Source organism: Misgurnus anguillicaudatus, chromosome 21 (assembly GCF_027580225.2).
Source record: "Misgurnus anguillicaudatus chromosome 21, ASM2758022v2, whole genome shotgun sequence".
Lineage (NCBI taxonomy): Eukaryota > Metazoa > Chordata > Actinopteri > Cypriniformes > Cobitidae > Misgurnus > Misgurnus anguillicaudatus.
In genome coordinates this window covers 39,304,787-39,317,651 of record NC_073357.2, presented here as the reverse complement: position 1 = coordinate 39,317,651, position 12,865 = coordinate 39,304,787, and the positions used below count along the sequence as shown (strand labels likewise).

General features: G+C 37.9%; 2 protein-coding genes across 6 annotated transcripts; both read right to left on the bottom strand.

The window, feature by feature from the left end:
- Positions 1-671: 671 nt before the first annotated feature.
- LOC129445954 (leucine-rich repeat-containing protein 14) lies at positions 672-5,474 on the bottom strand. Of its 3 annotated transcripts, XM_055206945.2 has the most exons (5): positions 5,270-5,473; positions 5,055-5,097; positions 4,700-4,981; positions 2,940-3,797; positions 672-2,799 (listed from the first exon to the last, which is right to left on the bottom strand). In XM_055206945.2, the coding sequence occupies exons 3-5, from the start codon at positions 4,975-4,977 to the stop codon at positions 2,220-2,222; spliced, it is 1,716 nt and encodes a 571-aa protein (XP_055062920.2). In that variant the 5' UTR covers positions 4,978-4,981; positions 5,055-5,097; positions 5,270-5,473; the 3' UTR covers positions 672-2,219. The 3 variants fall into 3 exon arrangements, with proteins under 3 accessions (XP_055062920.2, XP_055062923.2, XP_055062915.2); XM_055206948.2 differs by lacking the exon at positions 5,055-5,097 and having other exon boundaries at positions 5,270-5,474; XM_055206940.2 differs by having other exon boundaries at positions 5,055-5,473.
- Positions 5,475-6,528: 1,054 nt separating this feature from the next.
- On the bottom strand, positions 6,529-12,386 carry maf1b (MAF1 homolog, negative regulator of RNA polymerase III b). Of its 3 annotated transcripts, none has more exons than XM_055206958.2 (8): positions 11,887-12,386; positions 11,233-11,317; positions 9,068-9,199; positions 8,812-8,974; positions 8,510-8,631; positions 8,290-8,409; positions 8,103-8,195; positions 6,529-7,309 (listed from the first exon to the last, which is right to left on the bottom strand). In XM_055206958.2, exons 2-8 carry the CDS (start codon positions 11,313-11,315, stop codon positions 7,252-7,254), a joined length of 771 nt encoding a protein of 256 aa, XP_055062933.1. In that variant the 5' UTR covers positions 11,316-11,317; positions 11,887-12,386; the 3' UTR covers positions 6,529-7,251. The 3 variants fall into 3 exon arrangements, with proteins under 3 accessions (XP_055062933.1, XP_055062936.1, XP_073715206.1); XM_055206961.2 differs by having other exon boundaries at positions 6,529-7,513; positions 11,887-12,384; XM_073859105.1 differs by lacking the exon at positions 6,529-7,309 and adding an exon at positions 7,859-7,919.
- Positions 12,387-12,865: the final 479 nt, after the last annotated feature.

Genomic DNA, 12,865 nt, shown 5'->3' with positions numbered 1-12,865 from the left:
ACAAATAGTGGTTCTGTGCCCAGGAGAGATGTTTTTGATTATAGCTGTTTAATGGAGAGGTGAGAGGTGTTGCTCAGTCTGAGTAAAGGCAGGTGACAGAGGAAACTTTGCACACCAGCCTTTCTGTTGTATAAGCAATACCTTTGTGATTGTATGTCATTATACTTTATGACTGTATGATAGTGTATTCTACATTGGTTTGCACAGCTGCCACCTTTGTATTGTTTTTGGGCTACTTGAAATTTAGGTTGACTAGTGAATCTAGTCAGTCTGCAAGACACTGCAATGCAAGATAAGAACCTCTCTATATCTGCACTTTACAAAGACCTAATTAGAAGTTTCATAAACATCTTTATCCAGTTGTTTCTGCTGTAACGTGTTATGGGTCAAGATCTTTTAAAGGTTCTTCGAACCCAATTTCAAAACCAGCTTCTTCCTTTAACCCTACACTAGAAGAAAGTATGTTGATAGAAATTGTGTACAAGCCCTAAACATAGACATAAAAGCCTATCCCTAGGCTTTGCTGAGAATGTTGTTTCAGGATAAAGGTATGTTTGAGAAACATAAGGAACTCAACTGGAAACCAGATCTTCTGTTCAGTTTGTTTTGTTAAAAATGACTTGCTCCTGTAACCAAAACCATTTTTCTCCTTAAAACAGTTAATATTTCCATTTATGAAATGTTTTGGTTTGCATTTATTTGGAATGAGGGATACAAATGCTGGTTTTGAGAAGCAGAAGTCCTCACATTTAGGAAGTGAAAATACACTTACTGTAACCAAACCTCCACATAGATATGCTTAAAGCGATACTCCAGCCAAATATCAAAATACCCCATGATGTACTTACCCTCAAACAATTATAGTCTTTCAGATAAACATATTTGGAGATTTTATTTAGTAAATGTCCTTGATTTTCCTTATAATGGGAGAAAACAGGGATCAGGAAACAATTTCTGACTATGTAGCCCAAAAAAATGCATCCAGTGACACCATCTTGGACTCACAAGAGTCAATGCGCAAGTACAGATGGCAACGAACGCTCACTGTGCTAAAGCTCTTGTGTGAGTCCAAGATGGCACCATTACTATGGTTTATAAAGTTTGAAATCTGGATATTTTTCTTGCAAAATCACGTCGATTACCCGCAGAAGACCTTTATAACCCATTGGAGCCGTGTGAATTACCTCTGTAAAGGATAAATGCACTCGAGTTATTATTGCTTTACTTTCTGACTTAAGTCAGAAGTTATTCCCTGATCCCTGTTTTCTACCATTATAAAGCTTTGAAGAGCAAGGACATCAACCAAAATAACTCCAAATGTGCTCGTCTGAAAGTTGACGGACATATGTATGTCGGTTTGCTTGAGGGTGAGTAAATCATGGGCTAATATTGATATTTGGCTCGAGTATCCCTTTAACATGTGCTTTGAGAATATAATAATATTATATAATATCCTAAATAAATCATTTGAGTTAAAAAAAGGAAATAATAGGCTGCAAATAAGACATTAACTGTCTAACACCAGAGTCTTCACATTGAAATAGTTACGCCTGACCACTTTCATTTCATAAAAATATAAAGATTCACACCAAAACAAACCTGAATTGCCTTTTCATGAAGGAAAATGTGCAAAAAAAGAAAACATGGGCTAACATCTCTATAAGTTAATTTAGTGGCTGTACACCACTGTGTAAAAACATCAATAGGAGTTTGGTTTAAATTACAATTCTATGCATTTTTGGCTATGTATTGGTAGAATAATATAAAGAATAAAACCATGATATATTACATGACAAAAATGTAAATTAATATAATGTTATATATGATGCAAAAATATCATGCTATGATTAAGACTGACCAGATGTTTTAAAAATGATCACAAAGACCAGAGATTTGTTATTACACTGTAAAAAAAATCCTTGTTTTTGCACTTAAATTTTTAAGTCATTTAAACTTTTTTTTAACTAGTAAGGAGTTGGTATAAATTTAAAAAATAAAGTTGAAATACAGCTTTATTTTATAATTTAAATTAATTCAAGTTGTTAAAACTTAAACATTTAAGTGCAGCAAGGAATTTTTACAGTGTACTCATGAAACTTGGCAACCAGGATAAAAACAATAAGCTTTGATAGTCAAGCTTTATAAGGGCCCTTGGAGATTCACAGCATTTTAGAGCACTGACAGATATGCCTGCTTCGACTACAAATAAAACAGCCATTCTAATCATCCACTGTCAAGTCTGGGCTATAGTTCAGGAGGTCAGAGGTCACAAGAAGATCACTGGAGCGGCCTCTTATGCTCAGAACCTCGTCCAGCAGTCTCAGTGTCAAATCTCTGCCCTCGGTTTCCTCCATCAGAGGCCAGTCCAGCAGCTGAGCACTGGAGGGGAGAGCCGGCAGACCAGGCTCATATTCCTCTAATGGACTGGGATAAAGCAGAAGACGAAGGGAGGGGATACCTGCAGCTGTACGTGCCAGGGAAAGCAGTCCTGTCCTAGAGAGCGGGTTTAAGGCCAGTCTTAAGCTACGTAAAACCCGACAGCAGGAAAGGGAGGGCAGAAGTGCTTCCATGAGCGCGTCTGAGAGACCACAACCACAGAGCGAAAGCTGGGACAAAGAGCTTTCAGCTTGAGCTAAAAGACGGCGCAGAGAGGGGAGAGACGATTCATCAAGCAAGTTCTCACTCAGGTCAAGTTCCTTTAAGAATGAAGCATGCTGGCTGCAGGAGAGGTACGCCAGATCGGCTGAGGTCAGGCACAGGTATGGCAGCTCCAGCACCTCCAGAGGCTGGGAAAGAGCGCTTCAGACAGGAAAGAGAAAGTAATATATAACAATTTATCTACTGTTTTATCACAAAGTTCAAAGCAAAGCATCAGTGTGTATGAGTAAGTATGCATGATAGTAAAATATCTGTATAATCACACATGTAGATGTATATACCTAAGCAGCAAACGCAGGTGTCCTGGCAGTCGGAGTGCAGTTAGGCATAATTTCTTAAGTCTCTTCAGTGAACCCAGTCCTTTAGACATGTCTTCAAGCGCCCCCTGCTGGCCAGGCTGTCTGCGTTGCAAGTCCAAGTTACAGTAATGTAGTCTTAGAGAGTAGAGCTGAGGAAAGGGAGCAAAGAGAGGTAGCAGCATGGCCAGACCCGACACCCCAAGGCTGGAGTAGCGGATGTCTACACCAAGAAGATCCTGCTGAGGCAGGAGGCCCAATAAGGAAGCTATGGAGGAGGCCAAGAGTTCTTCCACACGGAGGTAGCGACAGTGGAGCCTCACAGGGCAGAGGTGACTAAGGGCATCACGAACACGTTCCCAAGAACGAGCATTGACAAAAAGGTCAGCCCTGACATGAACAACCACTACTTCGTCCCAGTCCTGGTTAGATAAACCACTACCACCATTACTGACGTTCAACGTGGATGATGACTTTTTCCTCTGAATTTCCATTCTTCTCCTGACACCCTTCACAGACTCTTCTTCTGGTAACATCAGTTTACTGTGACTGATGCTGTTCTCTCCATTACTTCTGCATTCCATCTTCCCTAACTTTTCTTCTCGGTGTCCTCTCTCACCTCCTTCACGGTCTCGCTTTACAGTGCCACCCCTCTCACGTTCACCTACTAGTCCTCTTTTTCTTTCTCTTTCTCCTTCTCTCTTGTGAGCCCTGGAGGCAGCAGCTCGAGCTTGAAGCACCATTGAGCAAAGGGCAACAGTGAGGGACCATCCACCCATTGAGTCTTCAGCTCTCCCATCCTCACACTGAAGTCCACTAAGATCCAGCACCTGCAGGCAACAGCTGGAAGAGAGAAAGAGGGGGGCTGTAAATAATGTAAAAACATCTAATAAACAATTAAAATGTAAAGGGGACATATCATGAAAATCTGACTTTTCCATGTTTAAGTGCTATAATTAGGTCTCCAGTGCTTCTATCAACCTAGAAAATGTGAAAAAGATCAGCCCAGTAACTTAGTTTTGGTAAATCATTCTCTGCAAGCATGGGAATAAAATGGGTCATTGAAATTTGGTTCCCCTTGTGATGTCAGAAAGGGATAAAACCGCCCCTTAATCTGCACTATCCAACCACAGCACTGTCATTTAGTGCAGAGATCAGCTCATTTGCATGTAAAGGGACACACCCAAAAACGGCACATTTTTGCTCACACCTACAAAGTGGTGATTTTAACATGCTATAATAAATTTTCTATATGATATTTTGAGCTAAAACTTCACATATTTACTCTGGGGACACCAAAGATGTATTTAACATCTTAAAAAAGTCATGTGAAATGTCCTCTTTTAAAGATAGGAGAGATCTGTTTCTTTAACTGTGTGGCATTTGTAGTGCAAAGGTTGTGGGTTACTCTCAGAAAACACATATTCAAAAGCTAATGTATAGCTTGAACACACTTTAAGCTTTTATTTATAAAAGTGTCTGGCAAATGCATAAATGTAAAGGTAAATCAGATATGGCAAAACAAAAAAACCACAAACCGACTCAAATGGGCTTTATCCAAAGTGAGTTCCAGTGCATTTAAGCTATTCTTTACACTAACTAGTTTGTGTACTCCTGGAAATCGAACCCATGACCTTTGAAAGCTACAAAATTCCTAGTTCTTGGGAAATATGATGTTCACAAGGACAGGCGCAACAATGACAGGTCATGGGGATGGCAGGTAACCAACTAATCTAGACACATACCTCTTATTCGTCAATCCCCTGACCACTGCCAACAGCAGCGCTTGAACGCACAGACGGTTCGGCGAGCACTGGCCCCGTTTCCTACCACCTCCTACGACCAGTACCCGTTCAGGCCACCGCTGGACGAGCTCGCCGACGGCTAGAGGACGGCAGTGGGTGAAAGCGGCATCCAGCAGCGGTCGGTAGAGCTCCCTCGGTACACAGCTTAACCAACACGGCGAAGAGCTGTGGTCACTGACCACCTCCCGAGCGCAGAGCTCCACCAAAGACAAAACCATCTTGCTGTTTACAGTAGCAGAGTGTTAGCAGAGATTTCAGCATATAGCATACTGAATAATCATCACGTAATGCTAACCTTTAGTTCTCCAGAATTTCCAAACGTCGACGTTTCTACAGCCCTTAAAAATTACCTATATCATCATGTTTTTATTATTCAACACCGGCTATATTTAATTAGACTAACTTACATTAACAGTCAGTCGAAATGTCAGGATAGCCCTACATGTCTATTAAACCTAAATATAGGCTTTGATGTTTTCAAAATATTGCTGGTTCCAGATAAATTCCTACCTGATAGCTAAAGAACAATGATCGGAACGTAAGCGGTCAACATTATAAAAGATTTATGTTATTATTGCTCAACGCTATGATTTATATAAAGCTGAAGTGTTCATAAATATCTGGAGTGTTTTCCATATTGCGCCCTCTGCCCGCTCGCTATTTACACTGAAGATTGGCGCGTGTTGATGACGCAACAAAGGCGACGATATTTGTGTTCGGCCCATATATAGTGCACTATTTGAAAGGACAGCTTTTCGTAGTAGTGTCTGAAAGCACATACTGTGACAGTATGTACTGAACTAAATGAAACATATCTATGAAATGAAGTACCCAGTTAAAACAGTACGTACAGTCTGTGCGATTTTGTTTTTGTTTAAATCATTCAGTCAGAGTGTACATATATAGAATATAAAACAAGCAAACATTTATACATTGAAACATTTTGCAGTTTATTTTTAAAAGAAAAATACTTTAGCTTTTAAGTTTTGTTAAAAAATCTGTCTTCCATGTTTTCCTTGCCATTTTTTCATTGTCATGTGACCCATGACGTAATCAGCCTAGAACATGATTTACTCAGATGTTGTTAAACAGTGGTGCTACCTGATGCTTTGATTGAACAATTTTTATGATACAAAATAAAGCAAAATTATTAAAAAAAGATGTTGTTAAACAGGTACAATTTAACCACAGTTAATTAATTTCTTGTTATCTATTTCACTTACCACATGGCATGGCCCCACAGTTCTTTTTAGGCAAGGCAAGGCAGCAAAACAAAGCTTAGCTCGCATAGACTCGTGGAATAGAAAAGTGTCAAGTTAAAGGGATAGTTCACCCCGAAATAAAAAAATTATACGGGTTTGTAACAACATGAGAGTGAGTAAATGATAGAATTTTCATTTTTGGGTGAACTATCCCTTTAATGCATACCAAGAAACAGTTGACCATGAAGGTATTTCTTGCATACTGTTTTTTGATACAGAGGTTTCAGACATAGCCTACTAGTCATTACATATACTGATTTTCATCTATATAGTATGAAAGTAGCCTATTAAGGACAAAGGGATAATGGACTTTTTCCACAATGCAGCAAAACAATGATTGAAAATCTGATTTTACACTCACATCAAGCCACTATCCATCGACTCGTTTAAAATTGAGATCTATCCAGCACGTTTTATTACCCACAACTCAATGTAAGGAGAAGCAACATCATCTTATGTTACCTTTCATGCAAGTGTTTAATTTTTAAACAAGATTGCTTTACTGGCAAGTGTCAAATAGGTTTTAATTTAATAAAAGTAATTACCTATCAAATACACGTGAAGAAACGATACAATTGATAAACGAGGCAAAAATTATATTTTCCTGAACGAAAAATCACAGATGCAAAATCATCCATACAATTGTGACACAGTAAAAGCATTTAAATGCTAAAATGGCTACAAAAGCAGATTCCATTCCCATGTCTCTCTCAATGTCAAAACACTAACAAAGCAATCACGTTTTTATGTCAATCAGATACATTAAGAATGTTCATCTTTAAAACTGCTTGCAAGTACAATCTTTAATAAAACAAGCTATTTAAAAAAAGCTTATATAATTCAAGCTTAAAGTAATTATGCAATAGGCTCTGATAAACATGACGTTTGTGAAATTACACAAGACAATTTCCCAGATAACACATCCTGATGAAATGTAAGTTGTTTTAAATGAAACGGTATGCCAAAAACTGATAAAAGCTTTAACATAGTAGACTTACACACACAAAAAATGAAAACATTAAAAGATCCAATAAATCAAAGGTGGCTCAGAAATAATGTCTTTGTAGTCCAATGTGAGTTGAAAAAAATTCCTCAACTTTCAAAAATGCTGGTGTTTGATTAAGCTGCTATGATGACATTTCACAGGAGGGCTGAAAACATAGTTTCCAGTTAAGTTTTATTTGGTGTGTGTCTTAGCCCATGCCCATATGAGTTCATGTCCAAGCAGCTCTATTGGAAATCCTTTCCATCACAGTCTGTCATCTTTTCAAAAGGGCGAATAAAAGCTCTGAATTACAAAAAAAAGAAGAAAAAAATTGCCCATTGTCAGCCCAACTGGACCAAGCCAATAATGCAAAAACAAAAAATAATCCAAGTTTTATCCTCAAGTGGTAGATGAACTCAAAGTGAAAAGGTAATGGTGAGGCCATTTGGCTGAATGTCAGGTTAACATCCCTGAGAAAGCTTTTAGACACACAGCGCTCGGGGATAGCTGCAATACAGAATATAAAACCAAGGAATCATTTTAAGTTAATATGATAAACATTTTATCCAGGCATGACGTCAAAACACTAAACTATAAAGTTAAAGCATGTGAACCATCTATACAAATGAATACCAGAAATCAATTATATCATTGTAATGGTCCGTATAAGTAATATGACAGCATAAAAAACTAACAAATGAGCTTAAAGGTGCAGTGTGTCATTTTTAGAAGGATCTCTTGACAGAAATGCAAAATAATATACAAAACTATATTATCAGGGATGTATAAAATCATTTTTATAATGAACTGTTATGTTTTCATTACCTTAGAATGAGCCATTTTTATCTACATACACAGAGGGTCCCCTTACGTGGAAGTCGCCATTTTGTGCCGCCATGTTTCTACAGAAGCCCTTAAAGGACAAACTTTTTTACTAAGTTGTCTTCGTCAATTACATGTTTTTCCAGTGGCCGGTACCATAGCTAAGCCGTTGATGCAATTCGCAACCTCGCCACTGGATGCCGCTAAAATTTACACACTGCACCTTTAAAAGTAAAAAAAAAAGAGTAGATTATTTATGAAGGCTTGACCTCACCTGTCTTCTGTGAAGCCGTCTGCTTCTTCATCATCATCCAGCTCCATGTCCAACTCATTGTCAAGACCACCACAACCATAACTACTGAGGACACTAAACATAAGATGGAGAAAAGAAACAACTCTTCAATGACTGTACAGTAAGCCAGGACAAGATTTGTGTATTTGTTTAAAGAGCAAATTCTGACCTGACTGAACGGCAAGTGAAGAATACAATGCGTTTAAGTTTCTTGTTGTAAAAGAAGTAGTTGAAGGACCACAGGCTGCCTTCCTCTCCAAAGGGGTCGGAGTCAAGGTCTGGGTTGTAGCTGCAAACAAAAGCAAATACTTGTTATTAAAACAATACATCTACGTTTGAAAACCCACTTCTTGTTTTTCACATCTTCAAATGAGAGTTTTTCCACACACCTATAGATGTCACAGCCTTGCAGGTTTATCTCTTGGTCAATTGCACTCCACAGTTCTGGCCCCAAAGAGTTGAACTGTTCCCCCACAGCCGAAAATAGGCTGCTGTTAACGGAGTCAGCGACCTGAAGGATCAAAACACAATGTTAGAACACATTACATATTTATATATCTACAAAGTATGCCCTGTGAAACATAAAAAATTAAAGTAACTGTGTGCAATTAAAGCAAGTCTTACTGTGCAACCAGATTTTTACCATGCATGCAGATGTTACTGTTACACAAGAGCAACCTAGAATACTAACCCAGTTAAGGCTGGGCTCGCGGCTGAACTCATGGGCACGGGCAGCACTGAAGTCATAATCAGGCCGGAACGACTCGTTCAGGGTGGTGATAAGGTAAAACAAAGTCTTTCTGCAACACTTATCACTTAGTGGATTCTCTCCATCCTCACTGCTCTTTGCCAATCTAAGAGAAAAGGTGTAAATGTGAGTGTGTAACGTGAACACTATAGTTGATGTGAAGTTAATGTCATATGAGTTTGTGTTACAGATTTCTTACAAATTAGGGCTTGGAGCGGTGCTGGATTGAGGGGGTGACAGAGCTTCCAGTACGTGTGGCTCCCCCTCCTGGCAGAACTGCTTAAACATGTGTTTGTCATCCCCAGCCATCTTACAAGAGTAACTCTCTATCCTGCCAAGGATGAGAAAAGATAAAGAGCACAAAAATTATTCATTGATAGTTGAATAATGATTACAACAGCATGTACTTCATACAAAAAGTCCACTATGTTTTAAGCGCATATTTCTTAAAGATCAAACTAAAACAATTTTAGACCTCAGTCTTTCCAGCTTTGTGTAATTTGACAGAATTGTGTCAGCCTTTGTTTCTTACAAAATTATTTCCCTACACATACGACATCAATTTTCAAATATTTCATAATAATTAGCAAGGATCAAGATATTTTTTATTTCGCTTACTGTGAATTTATTTAAATCCTGGCCTTGACGGTCTGTGCTTTTTTAGCCCTATAGTTTAAAGCCTGTCAAAAATGTTACAAAGGTATAAATGTAGGGTGTAGGCGTGGACCTATGAATATGTTGTGTGCTTATCTCTCAGGTTTATGTAAGAGGTTGTGCAATTATAGACAGCCCCAGAAACGCTCCACAGACATGTTATTTATAGGCAAAGGGCAAAGGCTACAGCATATGACAGTGTGGCCCATTTCCATTAACCAGTGTTGAAGCTCTAAAAAATGAGTGAGTGAAACAAACAAGCAACCTGCTATAAACTGAGCTGTAAAAAAGTTTTATAACACATAGAATGACTGTTAGACAACATTGCATGTATCTGCAAACCCTTAGCTGGTTTAATGTTATATTGTGTATTTGATGATATCATTGTCAGGACTGTTAGGAGAAATATTAAAGGAATAGTCTACTCATTTTCAATAGTAAAATATGTTATTACCTTAACTAAGAATTGTTGATACATCCCTCTATCATCTGTGTGCGTGCACGTAAGCGCTGGAGTGCGCTGCGATGCTTCGATAGCATTTAGCTTAGCCCCATTCATTCAATGGTACCATTTAGAGATAAAGTTACAAGTGACCAAACACATCAACGTTTTTCCTATTTAAGACGAGTAGTTATACGAGCAAGTTTGGTGGTACAAAATAAAACATAGCGCTTTTCTAAGCGGATTTAAAAGAGGAACTATATTTTATGGCGTAATAGCACTTTTGGAAGTACTTCGACTCGCCTGAAAGTCCGCTCCCCTTCTCACTCTCATAATGGGAGAGGGAGGGTGTTACTGCGCCGAGTCGAAGTACTCCCAAAAGTGCTATTACGCCATAAAATATGTATCAACAATTCTTAGTTAAGGTAATAACATATTTTAATATTGAAAATGAGTAGACTATTCCTTTAATGAAAGTGACATTTGCTCTTTATTCTAGTACATCTACTCTACTGTTGCTACTTTCAGAACTAATGGAATAAGAAATTGAACACCAAAACTGGCAGCTTATATAAAAATCAGCTGTGTATACAAGCTCTTTAAATAACCACACTGGTACGTGTTAGATGACACTACAGTCACAGCAATAACAACAGCCGTTCGTTGCTCTACTAAGGAGGACATCACCCTGTCAATGACACCCTTGCCCTTACATAACACCCTTGCAAAGTGAATAAAATGGTCTTTCTACTCCTCACATGAAAACCATGACAATTTCAACATGTTTCATGTGTGGAAGCACATAAACATTGAGATACACAATTACTAAAACTGCATGTCTGAACTTGAACGCATGCATTACTCTTGCGTTACACATAGACAGACATACATTGACCGTGTAAACAAGTATTGATATAATTTATGATCACAGTTTTGCACAATTCTTTCTTCAAAGTGTATTTTAGGTGCATTAAGAATAGATCAATCAAATGAATGTTTGCAAGAGTTAAAGCTGAAGTCTGAAATAAAACGAAACATTACATGTGACACTTTACTAACCACATGAAAAGTGTGAACATGTGATTGTGTTGATGCGTGACAGGATGTTTCACTGTAACAAAGTTAAATATCCAAGTCTCAGTCCAAAAAACCCCTGATTTCAAGTAAGTGCGTGAAAGACAACAAACAAAATTGTGTACTACGTGACAATCACTGGATACATTTAGCAGCTGGGATAAACACAGAGTTTAAATAAAACAACTTCATACCTGCCAAGGATGCGAGCATCTCCAGTTTCAACACACAGCTGAAAGCTTAACGCCTCAAAACAGGAATTCTCCAAAAGCTTCATACCTGGAAGATCAAACAAACACAAACTAATTTATCTGGCAGCTAGTATCTAGTATCAAGTTCTGCTTAATTAAACAGTGTTATTGACACCAAAGTGGAAACTTTGTGCGTGTAGTGTTACTTATGTTCAAAGTGTTACTTGCTTCAAAACGTACGAGAGAAAACAACAGCACAAAAATATGGGTAAAGATCCTAAATCTATGATTTCCAGTTAACTTGGACAGATAAATAATTAAATATTAAACATAATCTTACACAAACAGTTCTGAACGTCTACAATAATCTGTATTTGTGGACCTCCCCTCCCCCACCGACCATTAAAACACTTCCTAGTTTATACATCGATCTGGGTGTGTGGGGTACGAAGACAGGGAACAATATATTGAAATTTTACAGGGAAATTAAGGAAACTTCAGATTAATTTTTAATCAAACATGAATTAGGCGGTAGGTACATTGTTTGTATTAAGCAAAACAAACCGGCCTAAGCTTAAAAAGCCGTGCTATTAGCATGAACGTCACAATCAGAATTTTAATTTCTAACGTTACCTTTACGTTGTAATGTGTACTTACCGATTAATGCAAATGGACAGTAAAGAGATCAGCAGAATCGGTCCAAGACGGTTCAGTTTGAAGATTTGTTGTGCAACTATGAACACAATACAAGCTAAAATACGCGGAACAGGACGCTGATAAAATATACTAACTATGCAAGTTAAATTCAGTATCTTTTATAATGATTCGGTCGAGACTGACATATCCTGCAGGCGCTTTCTCCTATCATAAAGCTTCTTATTTGGAATAAACACATTAAATTCAGCGATTGTGTCGAGCTCCAAGACACCGATCGCAGCATCCCCCTATTGACCTAGAACAAATTAACCTACGGAACAAGATAAGCGTCCCTTTAAATAACGCGATTTAATCACCCGATGCTTAAATTAGCTCTCGTGACTAGCTTCTTGGTACAATTTTAACGATAAAGTTCGTATATCTTGCTTTAAATCCGTAAAATATCCAGAACAACAAACAACAGTCTCATATATGAAAACAGTGAACAAAACCACGCCTCCTACCAGTCTCAAATATTTCCGTTGCCAATGACCCCTCCCATTGTGCGAATGATCAAATAATCTAAACACTTCTATTGGCTAATTTGCCTGTCAGTCAAATTTAGTCTTTAAATTATTGGTGAAAAGTCACGTCATTCAAATCATGTTCAAAAGCGATTGGCCTTGTTCTGAATTATCTGACATTAGATTTTTTATATTTTGTGGAGGGAATTTGCATTTTAAAATATAGCATATTGCTATTTATTATTTTACAGATGTCCGCCTCCGGTGTTTTGCAATGTTTTGTAATAATGTTGAAACACACCGTAGAGAGAAGTGGTTACGTGACAACTGGGACGTAGCTCAAAAGTTATGTTAATTGTCCCATTTTCTAATCGAAACCCATCCATTCGTTCCTAAATTTACATATTAATGAGCAGATATACAAAACAACAAATTTACCCATAACATATTCAAAGTCAAACATCAATGGTAGATGT